General features: G+C 42.1%; 1 protein-coding gene across 6 annotated transcripts in view; it reads left to right on the top strand.

The window, feature by feature from the left end:
- Window positions 1-15,560, top strand: part of LOC118081151 (uncharacterized) — a 52,791-nt gene extending 37,231 nt beyond the window's left edge. Inside the window, exons 1-4 of one of the 6 annotated variants that reach the window (XM_060270167.2) lie at window positions 2,796-3,395; window positions 4,580-4,966; window positions 8,459-8,585; window positions 12,802-15,560. In XM_060270167.2, coding sequence (XP_060126150.2) covers window positions 3,096-3,395; window positions 4,580-4,966; window positions 8,459-8,585; window positions 12,802-15,110 — 3,123 coding nt within the window. In that variant the 5' untranslated portion in view covers window positions 2,796-3,095 and the 3' untranslated portion in view covers window positions 15,111-15,560. Of the gene's footprint in view, window positions 1-2,795; window positions 3,396-3,925; window positions 3,975-4,579; window positions 4,967-8,458; window positions 8,586-12,801 lie in introns of those variants that run through there. The other 5 variants (XM_088663475.1, XM_088663476.1, XM_088663477.1 and 2 more) reach the window with 5 other exon arrangements.
- Window positions 15,561-16,246: the final 686 nt, after the last annotated feature.

Raw genomic sequence — 16,246 nt, forward strand, 5'->3', positions numbered from 1 at the left:
CAAACCAGAGGGGGAAGCTGAGGGAGGTCCGGGGGGAAGGAGAAGATGGGGAAATGTAAATTATCTTATATTAAAATGAAAACCTAATAAAATTATATACAGCACATATAAAACAAGAATGAAAAAGCAGGGAAAGACAGACCCTTCATGTATCCCTATTTTCCTTGGGATGGCCCTATTTTCATTGGAGCCTATGGAGTTATCCGACCCACAAGCCCTCTGAAGGCAATCCTGTATAGGGAAGTTTGTTTAATGCTTTATTATGATTTTATATATGTTGGAAGCTGTTCAGAGTGCTAAGGCAACCTAATAAGATGTATAAATAGTAAAATTATAATTATGGAACGGGATAACCTATTTTTATTGGAGAAATGTTGGAGGGTATGGAAAGATAACAGGGACAGACCCTGGCATCTGCTGCTGGAGCTAAGTGATTGCATGAGCCCAGCCAGCAGAGCTGGGAACTGTACTGCCTCCTCCAACTACGCATTCAGGGCGCAGGGTGGCATCGTCCCAGCTTCCTGAAATTTCAGGAATTTTTTATGATGAGATTTTAGAAACCAATGACTGCACATCTGATCACAAGGAGACTTATTAGTGCATCATAAACTTTATTTCCTTTTTTTATAATTATTTTTATTAAGGATTTTCGTGGGTTACAAAGGTAGTGTAGTGTCTCATGCATCATTTTTACACATCAATTTTACTTTATTTCCACTTTATCTTACATGGGACTTGAACCCACAACCCTGAGATTACCATAAGCATCTGACGGTCTACAACAGCTCAGTGATTTGTGTACACGGGGACACAGATGGTGGCGTGTGAAGACCCCTAGAAAAGGTTGCCAAAAACTTGTTCCCTAATGTTGGAAATGTAAAAAACAATAGGGAACTTTCTTCCACATGTGGTGGACGTGCCCCCAAGTGAGAGACTTCTGGGAAAAGATTTATAACGAATTGAAAAAAGTGTTGAAAAACACATTTGCTAAAAAATCAGAGGCCTTCTTACTTGGGATAACGGGAGAGGATATACCTAGGAAGGATGTTACTTTCTTTTTGTATGCCACAACAGCTGCAAGAATTCTACTTGCAAAGAATTGGAAGAAGGAAGAATTACCAACAGTGGATGATTGGCAGAAGAAGTTGATAGAATATATGGAACTGTCTGAATTGACCGGGAGACTCCGGGACCAGAGTGAAGAAGCAGCGGAAGAAGATTGGAAGAAATTCAAAATTTATTTAAAGAATAAGTGTATGTTGTTGTTGTTTAGTCGTTTAGTCGTGTCCGACTCTTCGTGACCCCATGGACCTTAGCACACCAGGCACTCCTGTCTTCCACTGCCTCCCGCAGTTTGATCAAACTCATGTTCGTAGCTTCGAGAACACTGTCCAACCATCTCGTCCTCTGTCGTCCCCTCTGTCGTCCCCTTTCCTTAAGAATGGATAGGTTTGATCTTCTTGCAGTCCATGGGACTCTCAAGAGTCTCCTCCAGCACCATAATTCAAAAGCATCAATTCTTCGGCGATCAGCCTTCTTTATGGTCCAGCTCTCACTTCCATACATCACTACTGGGAAAACCATAGCTTTAACTATACGGACCTTTGTAGGCAAGGTGATGTCTCTGCTTTTTAAGATGTTGTCTAGGTTTGTCATTGCTTTTCTCCCAAGAAGCAGGCGTCTTTTAATTTCGTGACTGCTGTCACCATCTGCAGTGATCAAGGAGCCCAAGAAAGTAAAATCTCTCACTGCCTCCATTTCTTCCCCTTTAATTCCTCCTCACTTTCTGCCATCAAGGTTGTGTCATCTGCATATCTAAGGTTGTTGATATTTCTTCCGGCAATCTTAATTCCTGCTTGGGATTCATCTAGTCCAGCCTTTCGCATGATGAATTCTGCATATAAGTTAAATAAGCAGGGAGACAATATACAACCTTGTCGTACTCCTTTCCCAATTTTGAACCAATCTGTTGTTCCATATCCAGTTCTAACTGTAGCTTCTTGTCCCACATAGAGATTTCTCAGGAGACAGGTGAGGTGATCAGGCACTCCCATTTCTTTAAGAACTTGCCATAGTTTGCTGTGGTCGACACAGTCAAAGGCTTTTGCATAGTCAATGAAGCAGAAGTAGACGTTTTTCTGGAACTCTCTAGCTTTCTCCATAATCCAGCGCATGTTTGCTATTTGGTCTCTGGTTCCTCTGCCCCTTCGAAATCCAGCTTGCACTTCTGGGAGTTCTCGGTCCACATACTGCCTAAGCCTGCCTTGTAGAATTTTAAGCATAACCTTGCTAGCGTGTGAAATGAGCGCAATTGTGCGGTAGCTGGAGCATTCTTTGGCACTGCCCTTCTTTGGAATTGGGATGTAGACTGATCTTCTCCAATCCTCTGGCCATTGCTGAGTTTTCCAAACTTGCTGGCATAGTAGAATAGAAATAAGGGAAGTGAAGGAGAAAAATTTGTGGTTGTAGATAATATAATGGCAAGAGATAAGTATAGTTAGAATTAAGGATTTTATTTTATTGAGAAGAAAGATTTAGATAGAATATAATAGGATAAGGTGTAAAAGATAGAAAAAATAAGGGAATATTAAGTAATAAGTATAATTTATATATGATTTATACAGAAGTGATGAAAAGAATCGCAGAAGGAGAGGGAACGAGGAAGTCATTAGATTGGAGATAAGTTTAATAAGTTAGAATTTTTGTTTTCTATTTGTATTTTTTGTATTATTTTGTGTATTTTGTATTTTGTGGTTGTATTGTTTTTTTCGTTTTTTTCTTTTTTCTGTTGTGTGGGTGTGTATTTTTATATGCCTTGTTGTTTCAGAAATTTTTAAAATAAATATATTTATTTTAAAAAAAGCTTGTTCCCTGCTGCTCCAGAGCTAGGAATGGACCGAATCTCATTGGGTTAATCTATTTGCCCTGACAGTTAAGAGCAGAACCTCCAGTATCAGAAACAGCGAATTGCAAATACGAGTTACAGGTAGGTAGCTGTGTTGGTCTGACGTAGTCGAAACAAAATTTTAAAAAATCCTTCCAGCAGCACCTTAAAGACCAACTAAGTTTTTATTTTGGTATGAGCTTTCGTGTGCATGCACACTTATTGCAAATATGAGGGCATTGGAAGCAACAGGGCGGTCTCGCCGCCTACACGATGCATTCGCCTTGCAAGCTGCGGATCTCCTCCCAGCTGGTCTCCCATGGCCCATCTCACAGCCACCGAGCTCCGATGCTCAGAGAGGCAGGAAACGGGGCCAGCCAGGGGGACGCGAGAGCGGCTGCACTTTCCTGTCCTCCCACCGAGGAGAGCGGAGGAGCAGCGGGCAGTGGCCTGGCGAGTTTCCCCGGAGAGGAGCCGGATTCCGGTGCAGGGACGGAGCGAAAAGTCAGAGGTGCAGGAAGGGGGGGAGGGCGGAGGAGGAGGAGAGCACGTGCCCGGCAGGATCACTAACCCGACATGCCATCTTACATACATACAAGTCTTGCAAACACTCTCTCATGTATGCAGAGACCATAGCTGCCAAGTTTTCCCTTTTCTCGCGAGGAAGCCTATTCAGCATAAGGGAAAATCCCTGTAAAAAAGGGGTAACTTGGCAGCTATGGCAGAGACACACACAATCAGCATGTTTTTTCCTTCCAACCCTAGTGCTGGGATGGAGGTGGGGAAATAAGAAGACTGCTGAATTGGCAATGAGATCTATGAAAAAATACCCTTCTGGTTGTTCTTTAGAAATCCCTTTAAAGAGCAGGCAGAGGGATCATTTATCTCCAGATCAAGGCTTCTATCCCATCTCAGCACTGTGCTGATTCGTGCTGAAATTGGAGTTTAAAAGATCTCTCTTAAGGGCTCTTTAGGCATCTCTCTCTCTCTCTCTCTCTCTCTCTCTCTCTCTCTCTCTCTCTCTCTCTCTCGGACAGACAGAGAGGTTCATCACATGATTAGACCAGGAGATAGGAGATGGAAACCGCAGGTACCAGCAGGCCACGTGAAGTGGGTTGTTTGATTTTGTTGGTCAATATTCCTTTTGTTTGTTTGTCTCTTATGCTGTGCAGACACCATACATTTAAAGCACGTGGCTTCCCCCAGAAAATCATGGAACCTGTAGTTTGTTGCTACAGTTCTCAGCACCCTTACGAACTTGGTTTTTTTGGGTTAAGTCATGTACTTTAAATGTTAGGTGGGTCTATTGCAGCCTTAACCCTTTACAAAGATCTGTTGTTGCCTTTCCAACATGCTTAAAGTTGCAGCCAGGATCAGCATTCCCTGGCCACTGAACATGCTGAGTCCTTTTACTGAGTTGTTTTTAGATTTCCCTATCCCTGCCTCGGTTCTCCCACCCCCAAATATTATTTGTAGTTTTGTAAACCTTGGGGTTTCCCTGAGTCTTTGGATAACTTCCTCTAATCCATGGGTGGGGTGTTTGGGCAACATTGTCATTCACAGTCTGAACATCAGAAATGGAATGAGTAATAATATATTTCAAAATTGGGCTAATGGTTAAAAAATGTGATTTTGTTTTTATTCTAGAGTTTTATTCTACACTGGTATTTTACTTTGTGTTTATTTCTTTTCCAGCAGGGTGAGGTAAAAATGGAAGAGCAGGGACCGAGGAGACCCATTCAAAGGGAGAGCCTGGAGTGCAAAGGAAAAAGATCTCCTGCAGGCCAAGTTGAGACATTCATGGATCTTCTGCCTCAGGCAGATTTATGTCAAATTAAGCATGAGCCAGAGGAGGAGGAGCCGCAGCAGCACTGGGATGCCCAGTGGCAGGATTTCCTGAAGACGATGCAACCCCCTCGTTCAAGCTGGGAAACCCCACAGGCTCCCAGTCCTCCCCACTCCGGGGATGGTGTCCTCCTGGCCTCCTTCAGGGGAGCTGCAGATGACAGCCGGTGGCCCAGCGGGAGAGCAGGGGGGACACACCAGACCCTGCTCCCAGACACTGAGGGGCTTCTGGGAAAGGTAAGTGCCCTCCTCTCACCTGGGTTTCCAGCACCTGGGGGTCACAGGTCCACTGCCTCTAGACATGGAGGTTCTGTTTAGCTATGGTGGTGAATATTCCTCCTCCGTGCACTTTCTCTCTAATCCACTTTAAAGAGGCTTGCTAGACCAAACCTTACATGGGAGGGTGTTGATCATATCTCCTGATGTTCTTACTTTACCTGAACAGCTGCAGCATCAGAGCAGAAGCTGTGTCGGAAGAGGTGTCTTTCCACTAATGCCCGTTTTCCTCCTCTAAATCGCCTCCATTTCCAAAATGCTCTTTGTTCCCCCACTGAGCTTTAAATTGTGGCACGTCTTGCAGCCTCAGCAGTCCCATGTGTAGTCGTTTAGAATAACACTGGCCTGCCTTGCAAGGTTGTTGAAATATCTCTTAAGATAATTGCCAGGTTCAGATTAATCACAGCCTGAAAAGCTGGGTTACAAATACGCACAGTTTTTAATGCATTGCTGCAGCAAAGTTACTCTGAAACCTATGTTGACCCAAGTTTACAGTAAAAAACTGTAGCCATTACCACAGTCTCCTGGCCCCCACAATGCATCACTCCAGGAAGGACTCCCACCTAACCTTTAGTGAGAGAGGGGAAAAGAGAAGGACTCTGCGTGGGTAGTTGCACGATTTTAGCATCCGTGATCCTGCACTGGTAGCAAAGCTAACAAATAGGGGAACTGGGAATGTGCTAGTCCCATCTCCCCCCTGCATCTGCCACCTGAGCCAATTGTCCCAGTTCACCTCATGATTGGGCCGGCTCTAATGATGAACTGTGATCTAACCAGGCAGTCTCTTATGAGCCAGAACTAAGTAACTTTCCATTTTGCCCAAACCAGAGAACTATAGCTGCTAGCTTTGGAACAAGCCAGGATATTAAGCTAACTTCAAACTGCGTTTGGTCTGGTAGATGAAGGGAATGCTGTGGATGTAGCCTATCTTGATTTCAGCAAGGCCTTTGACAAGGTGCCCCATGATATTCTTGTAAAGATGCTGGTAAAATGCGGGCTAGACAATGCTACCATTCAGTGGATTTGTAACTGGCTTACTGACCGAACCCAAAGGGTGCTCATCAATGGCTCCTCCTCATCCTGGAGAGTAGTGACTAGTGGGGTGCCACAGGGTTCTGTCTTGGGCCCAGTCTTATTCAACATCTTTATCAATGACTTGGATGATGGGCTTGAGGGCATCCTGAGCAAGTTTGCAGACGACACCAAATTGGGAGGGGTGGCTAATACCCCAGAGGACAGGATCACACTTCAAAATGACCTTAACAGATTAGACAACTGGGCCAAAGCAAACAAGATGAATTTTAACAAGGAGAAATGTAAGGTGCTACACCTGGGCAAAAAAAATGAAAGACATAAATACAGGATGGGTGACACCTGGCTTGAGAGCAGTACATGTGAAAAGGACCTAGGAGTCTTGGTAGACCACAGACTTGACATGAGTCAGCAGTGTGATGCAGCAGCTAAAAAAGCCAATGCAATTTTGGGCTGCATCAATAGGAGTATAGCATCTAGATCTAGGGAAGTAATAGTACCATTGTATTCTGCTCTGGTCAGACCTCACCTGGAGTACTGTGTCCAGTTCTGGGCACCACAGTTCAAGAAGGATACTGACAAGCTGGAACGTGTCCAGAGGAGGGCAACCAAAATGGTCAAAGGCCTGGAAACGATGCCTTATGAGGAACGGCTTAGGGAGCTGGGTATGTTTAGCCTGGAGAAGAGAAGGTTAAGGGGTGATATGATAGCTATGTTCAAATATATGAAAGGATGTCATATGGAGGAGGGAGAAAGATTGTTTTCTGCTGCTCCAGAGAAGCGGACACGGAGCAATGGATTCAAACTTCAAGAAAGAAGATTCCACCTAAACATTAGGAAGAACTTCCTGACAGTAAGAGCTGTTCGGCAGTGGAATTTGCTACCAAGGAGTGTGGTAGAGTCTCCTTCTTTGGAGGTCTTTAAGCAGAGGCTTGACAGCCATATGTCAAGAATGCTTTGATGGTGTTCCTGCTTGGCAGGGGGTTGGACTGGATGGCCCTTGTGGTCTCTTCCAACTCTATGATTCTATGAAAACAGGAAACTCTGGTTCATCAGCGGCTTTGTGGTTTGACTGTTCCCACCTCAAAGGGGTTGTGCAGTCAGGTGAAAGGCTTATTCAAATCCCTTCTCATTGAGTTGAGATGCAATAATTCAGAATGGGCCAACACATGTGAAGCATTATGAATACTCTTTAACAGGGCAGTCCTGCGTAGGCCAGGACTGTAGGATGGAAGTCCATAGATTAACTATGCTTCTGTTGATTCATCTTTCGTAACCCCTAAAGGCTGATAAATATATTATGGTCTTGGCTTTTGTTGGCTGCAGTCTGACAAAGTGGACTCATTGACCAGGAAAGCTGGTGCCACTATAAACTTCTGAGTCTCTTTGTAGGTTTTGTTTATTTCCATAGCCTCCTGTGACAGAAAAGCTTGTTTACAGGTTGAGTCACCAAGTGTGCCTCCCCCCGCCAGCAAACAGTTAAACAGCAACAGATTCTGATTGGCCAAAGTTCTAAGGTGGCTGTTAAAAGGATTGAGAGAAGTGGACTTTTTACCAGGAAAGCTGGTGCCCCTATAAATTTGTGAGTCTCTTTGTTGGCTTTGTGGGAATGTTCAGGAGTGGCAGCATCCCTTGGCCTTTTATCAGGTCTGGAAAGGTCATGGCCCACCCACTAGTCATATGCAAGGGGGGATGCTTCAGGCCAGGAGGAACAGTAAGTTTCTACTGGCTGGACCAAATATTCCCTTGCATGTACAATCTAGGAAAACAAGGAATGTTGTATTTGACTGCTCCCAGTGGATTACATCCCACAGGCTTTGTGTATTTATTTTGAAATTTGTACCAAGGTTGTACCACAGTATCTCCATGGAAGCTTAGGGACGGATCAACTCCCGCCCGTAAACCAATGTCCCCACTGTGGAAGGACATGTGGATCCAGAATTGGCCTCCACAGTCATCCCATTGGTCATGTTGGCTGTGGGTGACAGGAGCTGCAAGCCACATCCAGTTCCGTGGGACTTACTTCCATGTTAGGTGTATAGCAGGGGTAGGCAACCTAAGGCCCGTGGGCCGGATGCAGCCCAATCGCCTTCTCAATCCAGCCCGCGGACGGTCCGGGAATCAGCGTGTTTTCACATAAGTAGAATGTGTGCTTTTATTTAAAATGCATCTCAGGGTTATTTGTGGGGCATAGGAATTAGTTCATCCCCCCCCCCAAATATACTCCGGCCCCCCCACATGGTCTGTGGGATGATGGGCCTGCACACGGCTGGAAAAGGTTGCTGACCCAGGATGTATAGGATAGTGGCCCACAGTTCTTTCCAAAAGCTCCTTAACATTATTAACCCACCCAGGGTCTAAGCTATTCAGCTTCTTGAGCTTTTCCTGATGTCCTAATCTGCATTCTGATCTCTGTTCCAGGATTTGTGGCCTATGGAAGATGTGGTTATTAAGTCCCCAAAGTCTGAGCAGGATCCCTTGGACACAAATAATATCCATCCCTCTGCAAAGGCTGAAGGAGAGAATGAAGAAGAGGCCAACTTTCTAGGTAAGGGTTGGGGTCTGGGTCCTTGGGTGCTTTTGCAATTTGCGGAGGGTCCAGCAGACACCATTTCCTCTCTCCTGCCAGAAATTCTCAGACAATGGGATTGCCAGAACCTCTGAGCCAGCCTTTTCTAGACATTAGATTTCCAGCTCCTGTCACCCACAGCCACTCCTGAACATTCCCACAAAGCCAACAAAGAGACTCACAAGTTTATAGGGGCACCAGCTTTCCTGGTAAAAAGTCCACTTCTCTCAATCCTTTTAACTGCCACCTTAGAACTTTGGCCAATCAGAATCTGTTGCTATTTAACTGTTTGCTGGTGGGGGGAGGCACACTTGGTGACTCAACCTGTAAACAAGCTTTTCTGTCACAGGAGGCTATGGAAATAAACAAAACCTACAAAGAGACTCAGAAGTTTATAGTGGCACCAGCTTTCCTGGTCAATGAGTCCACTTTGTCAGACTGCAGCCAACAAAAGCCAAGACCATAATACATATATCAGCCTTTAAGGGTTACGAAAGATGAATCAACAGAAGCATAGTTAATCTATGGACTTCCATCCTACAGGAGACCGTGACGGCCAACAACTTGGAAAGCTTGAAAAAGAGGATTAGACTGATGTCTGTGCTCTGCCCCTCGCAGTCCTAGGCAATAATGCTTCTTAATGCTAGTTTCTGGAAAGCACAGGAGGGCAGAGAGAACTCTTGTGCTGAAATCCTGCTTGCTGGTTTCCCAGAAGCATCTGGTTGGCCCTTGTGAGAACAGGAGGCTGGACTAGGTGGGCATTTGCCCAATCCAGCAGGCTCTTCTTGGGTTCTAATATATTGCAATATTTTTACGGTTACATGTGGCATAATAACACTTAGGTTTTACTTATTACTCAGATGAGAGAATTCTATTCGAGCCTGAGATCATTTCCTCACTTGAAAAAGAAAAATACATTTTTTCCGGGTCTTTGGTGCCATCTATAAACCATCTTTAAAATATTATCCCAAAGATTATAACAAGCTGTAAATTTTATATCTGCTTGCCATAATTTCTCCCATTGTTCCATTAGAATATTGTGACCCAGGTCTTGTGCCCATCTCACCATAACTGATTTCACTTGTTCTTCCTTAGTCTCCCACTCCAGTAACAAATCATATATCCGTGAAATATATTTCCCTCTACTCTGAATTACCGAATTACCATGTTTTCCTGAAAATAAGACATACCCATAAAATAAGCCGTAGTAGGATTTCTAAGCATTTCCGCGATATAAGAGACAGTTCTGGAGGGTGCCAAGGAAGAAGTGGGGCTGGACACGGTGCCTCCCAGCAACATCTCCAGCCTGATCCAGCTTCTCATGTGCTTACGAAGCAGTCTGCCTCCACCCTCCGCTCAATTTCCCTTTAAAGGCAGAGGCGGCGCGGCTGGGCGTTTGTTTGTCAAAGTTGGCAACCTTTGCACCAACTCGGTACTTTCCAATTCTGACTGCATACAGCTCGGGGGTGTGTGTGTCTTTGAGCAGCACCTCCCGATGAAAAAATACGCACACCAACGCCTGCTTTTACTCTTCCTCCTCTCCCCCCGATCTTTGCCTGCCCCCAAACCAAAGCTCCCTCTACTGGCTGCGATTGGCGCTGTGTGAGCAGGGCACACGGAGGAGGAAGCGCCACCAAAGACGCACGACTTTGGTACGTTTGGGGAACAAAAAGCGAGTGGGTGAGTGGCTGGCCACCCAAGAAAGCACATACCCGCCTCCCTTCCGGGAGAGCCGTGTCTTTAAATGCTGGGGGCTGAGCACTTGCCGGGCACTCCAGTGCCCGCCTCGCTCTCTCCAGCCACCCACTCTGGCTCCCGCTTGTTCAAGCCAGCTGGCAAGGCAGGCACGCACCACGCAGCTGGAATGCACAACGCGGCGGAGATGAGCCACCTGTGGCTGAGCTGAGCTGGAGGAGGAAAAGCCACAACTTTCTGTTGACTGTTGCTCCCCACAAGGGGGGGTTAATAAAATACCTCCAGCCTTCAGGGACAAGGCGGACTAACCGGCTCCCCAGGAGCCTTGCAGCAGGGCCGTCGCTTGGTAAGTTTCCAGCAGTGTCGTTCTGTGAGTGCTTACGTAATAAAAAAAAATAAGACATCCCCTGAAAATAAGCCATAGTGTGTCTTTTTGAGGAAAAATAAATATAAGACAGTGTCTTATTTTGGGGAAAACAGGGTAGTTCTTTTTCAAATTTTGAGCTTTCCTTCGCAAGACCTGTTTTTTAAATCCACCATCAATCTTTGATTAATTTGAAAGTATTGTAGCCTACCACCAAGTAAATGATGTGTTGTCAAAAGATAAGGAAGTAGGATTTTAAGATAAAAGGTCTAAATTTCAAATAGAACTGTTTAAAGGCAGAGTGAAATTGCTATTGAGTATGTATAATTTATTGTTAGAGTGCTTTACAAAAGACGAAATGACAAAACATGTGATGATAAGATGGGCAAGAGATTTTGGGTCTAATATTGAGTATGATGCGTGGCTGAAACTTTGGAATGAAACATTGAAATTTACTGCATGTACCGCCTTGGAAAAAAAAGTTATGAAAATGATGTATAGATGGTACCTAACGCCGGTAAAGTTAGCAAAAATGTATAGAATGCGTAGCAAAGCATGCTGGAAATGTAAGGAGGAAGATGGTGATTTTTATCATATGTGGTGGACATGCGAGAAAGTAAAAGGATTTTGGGAAATGATATACCAATGGTTGAAAGAGATGTTTAAGTACACTTTCCCCCCCAAAAAACATAAGCTTTTTTATTGTGACTAATGGGAAAGGAGATAGCAAAGGGTGATAAGAGATTATTTATGTATGCCACAACCGTGGCGAGGACATTACTAGCCCCAAAATGGAAATTACATGAGTTTCCAACAATTGAGGAATGGCGGACGAAAATGTTTGACTATGCAGAACTAGCAAAGTTGACTTGTGGGATCCGAAACCAAGGAGATGCAAAGTTCCAGGGGGACTGGAGTAAATTTATTGATTACATAGAGAAGAACTCTGGAAGTTTAAAGACACTTGCAGGACTGAAATAAATCCTACGAATTTAATTTATTTATGTTAGTATAAAATAACTGCGAGATAAGAGGGAACAAGAAAGCCGAATGAAGGGAGGGAAGGAAGTCACAGCTCGGCAGAGCGAAATGGAAATGAGAGGGGAATATAAGATGGAATGTAAAAGAAATTATTTTTTACTGTTGTTTATTTGGAAAATTTAATAAAAATTATTTTTTAAAAAAGAAAGTATTGTAGCCAATCCAATAAATGTTCTTTATTTTATTCGTATTTCTTGAACTGTAACTCATTTTCTTTCTTTTCTAATAGCATTTGGTATGTGGCCCATTCCCCTTCCATATTTCTTTTTTAAACTGATATTACTTCCAAAGGCGAGATAAGAGATAAGAAAAACCAACAGAATATTGTTGATGTATGCGTTAACAGCAGCCAGAGTATTGATAGCAAGTAATTGGAAAAATAAAACAATGCCTGGTACATCAGAGTGGCAAATTTTAATAACGGAGTACTTGCAAGCTAGCAAAAACAACAGGAAGGATAAGGGGACAAACAAAACAATCAGTCCATAAAGAATGGAGAAGTTTTAAAGAGTCCTTAAATAATAATGGTATGAAGGGAATTCTAATGGCAGAACTAGACTGAACCTGGAAGTAAGTAAATATAAGAGTGGAAAGAACTAAAAGAAAAATAGGTAAGATATATAAAACTGTGCGAAACAATATATGTAAAATATAAAATACAGTGAGAATAATTGGAAGTCATTTTTAACCATTTTTGTTTAATAAGTTTCAGAAAATCAGAATATGTAATAGGTAGTTGTTTATTTTTATTTTGTGTTATTGTATGTTGTTTTGTCTGTATTATAAATGTCTTAAATTTAAACAATAAAGATAAATGGAAAAAGAAAAATACAGAGATGTGTCTAAAAGCCAATTCCACCATAGATCTGTATTATAAAATGGTGCTGCTTTGTTGTGTGAATGCAGTGATCTTGTCTTGCTCTTGCCATTATCTCATCTCCTTTCCTAAAAATTTGGAACATAGAGAGGACAGTGGAGAAGGAGACAGTGTTAAAATAAGAGAAGGTGCAGATTGGGATTGACTTGTGTTCAGTTACTTTTTTGTCTTTCTTAAAAATCTAACAGGATTCTATTTCCCCCCAAACTCCCAAACAGATCAGAATTTTATGGAGCCATCTGTGAATTCATTGGAAAGAACAAAGAAACAGTTTAAATGCATGGAAAGTGACATGTGCTTTAGCCACAGTGGAAGTCTGAAGATACATCAACGAACTCACATGGGGGAGAAACCATTTGAATGTATTGATTGTGGAAAGAGCTTCAGTACAAGTGGATCACTTAAAATACATCAGCGAACTCACACAGGGGAGAAACCATTTAAATGTATTGAATGTGGAAAAAGCTTCAGTGATAGTGGAACACTTAGAAGACATCAACAAACTCACACAGGTGAGAAACCATTTGAATGTGGAAAAAGCTTTAGTCTATATGGAAACTTTAAAAGTCATCAACAAACTCACACAGGGGAGAAACCATTTAATTGTATGGAGTGTGGAAAGAGTTTCAGTCAAAGTGGAAATCTTAGAATACATGAACGAACTCACACAGGAGAGAAACCATTTAAATGTATTGAATGTGGAAAGAGCTTCAGTCAAAGTGGAGCACTTAGAATGCATCAACAAACTCACACAGGGGAGAAACCATTTAAATGTATTGAATGTGGAAAGAGCTTCAATCAAAGTGGAGCACTTAGAATACATCAACAAACTCACACAGGGGAGAAACCATTTAAATGTATTGAATGTGGAAAGAGCTTCAGTAAAAATGAAGCACTTAGAGTACATCAACGAACTCACACAGGGGAGAAACCATTTAAATGTATTGAATGTGGGAATAGCTTCAGTAAAAATGAAGCACTTAGAGTACATCAACGAACTCACACAGGGGAGAAACCATTTAAATGTATAGAATGTGGAAAGAGCTTCAATCAAAATGGAGCACTTAGAATACATCAACAAACTCACACAGGGGAGAAACCATTTAAATGTATTGAATGTGGAAAGAGCTTCAGTCAAAGTGGAGCACTTAGAATACATCAACGAAGTCACACAGGGGATGAACCATTTAAATGTATTGAATGTGGAAAGAGCTCAAGGGATAGTTGGACACTTAGAATACATCAACGAACTCACACAGGAGAGAAACCATTTGAATGTATTGAATGTGGAAAGAGCTTCAGTACAAGTGGATCACTTAAAATACACCAGCGAACTCACACAGGGGAGAAACCATTTGAATGTATTGAATGTGGAAAGAGCTTCAGTGTAAGTGGATCACTTAAAATACATCAACGAACTCACATGGGGGAGAAACCATTTGAATGTATGGAATGTGGAAAGAGCTTCAGTGAAAGTGAAACACTTAGAAAACATAAAGAAACTCACACAGGTGAGAAATCATTTAAATGTATTGAATGTGGAAAGAGCTTCAGTCAAAGTGGACACCTTAGAAGACATCAACGAACTCACACAGGGGAGAAACCATTTGAATGTATGGAATGTGGAAAGAGCTTCAGTGAAAATGGAGACCTTAGAATACATCAACGAACTCATACAGGAGAGAAACCATTTGAATGTATTGAATGTGGAAAGAGCTTCAGTATAAATAGAGACCTTAGAATACATCAACGAACTCACACAGGGGAGAAACCATTTGAATGTATTGAATGTGGAAAGAGCTTCAGTAGAACTGGATCACTTAGAATGCATCAGCGAACTCACACAGGGGAGAAACCATTTAAATGTATTGAATGTGGAAAAAGCTTCAGTAGAACTGGATCACTTAGAAGACATCAGCGAACTCACACAGGGGAGAAACCATTTAAATGTATTGAATGTGGAAAGAGCTTCAGTATAAATAGAGACCTTAGAATACATCAACGAACTCACACAGGGGAGAAACCATTTGAATGTATTGAATGTGGAAAGAGCTTCAGTAGAACTGGATCACTTAGAATACACCAGCGAAATCACACAGGGGAGAAACCATTTAAATGTATTGAATGTGGAAAGAGCTTCAGTCAAAGTGGAGCACTTAGAAAACATCAAACTCACACAGGGGAGAAACCATTTGAATGTATTGAATGTGGAAAGAGCTTCAGTAACAATGGAGCACTTAGAAAACATCAGCAAACTCACACAGGGGAGAAACCATTTAAATGTATTGAATGTGGAAAGAGCTTCAGTAACAATGGAGCACTTAGAAAACATCAGCAAACTCACACAGGGGAGAAACCATTTGAATGTATTGAATGTGGAAAGAGCTTCAGTCAAAATGGACACCTTAGAAAACATCAGCAAACACACAGTATGAAACCTACAGATGTATTGAATGTGGAAAGGGCTTCAGAGGGAGTGGAGACCTTAATATTCGTTAGCAAATTCACACAGGGGGAACCCATATAAATATATGGAGTGTTTAACTCAGGGTTCACTTACATCAATAAACTCATAAAGGGGGAAATCAGTTGTAAATGCATGGAATGAGGAATCTGTTGAGTTTTAAGTTCCGCCCTTCACTGTCAAAATGATAGGCTGCCCAGGATTTTGGGTATAATGTCGTAATGGAGCAATAGGAAAGACTGTGTGGGGTGGATTTGTTAATGTATAGCTTGGTTGAGCAAGAATTTTTGTGGCTAGAAATTGGAAAAGTAAAAATATACCCAGCATAACGGATTGGCAAACCTTAATGTTAGAGTACCTACAGTTGGTAAAATCAATGGGAAGAATAAGAGGACAAACGAAACAAATAACGCAGAAGGAATGGAGGATGTTTAAAGAATATTTATCTCAAATCCTAATAGCAGATCTAAGCTGAACCTGGTATAAACAATAACAAAGAAAGAGGGGGGGGGAGAAAGAAAGAAAGAAATGAAATAGCAAGTAGATAGTTACAACTGTGCGATAAAATAATGAAATCATATAAACTACAGAGAGAGTAATTGAAAATGGTTTTTTTGTTGTTGATGTATTTTTCTTTTTTTAATCCTTCTCTTTTTTCCTTTTGATTGTATTTTTTTGTATAAATATATGTTGTGAAAGGTGTAAGTAAGGTGCAAAGTATATATGCCGTATTTTAAACTATTAAAACAATAAAGAATTTATTTTAAAAATATAAAAAATGATGGGCTGCCCTTGTCTTGTGAATCAGCATTCCAGATGCTCATTACTTGAACTTTGCATAATCCATTGAAGACCTTTTTACTGATAGCATTTTCCAGCTGAATGTAAAGGTCTCTGTGTTAAATGTTAATTTGGGTTCCTTTTAAAACTCATCTCCTATTTTCTGTGCTTGTTTTGAGCTTTTTATATTAAATATTTTCTGCATTGGCTTTTGACCTGTGGAAGGTGACCTGTGAGGGTGTTTTTTGTGCTTCTTAGTTCACATAAATATTTTAAAGGAATGTGTGAAAGAATTAGGGCTAGGGACTGAGGAGTGGGGGGCATAATAGTTGTGAATGCAGGAGTTGGAGAGGGAGAGAAGAGAACTTCAGTCAGGGCTGTGGCTAAAGGCCTTGGTCCAGCTTTTCTGGGAATTGTAG

The sequence above is a fragment of the Zootoca vivipara genome, chromosome 2 (genome assembly GCF_965207765.1).
Source record: "Zootoca vivipara chromosome 2, rZooViv2.hap1.1, whole genome shotgun sequence".
In the NCBI taxonomy this organism is placed as follows: Eukaryota; Metazoa; Chordata; class Lepidosauria; order Squamata; family Lacertidae; genus Zootoca; species Zootoca vivipara.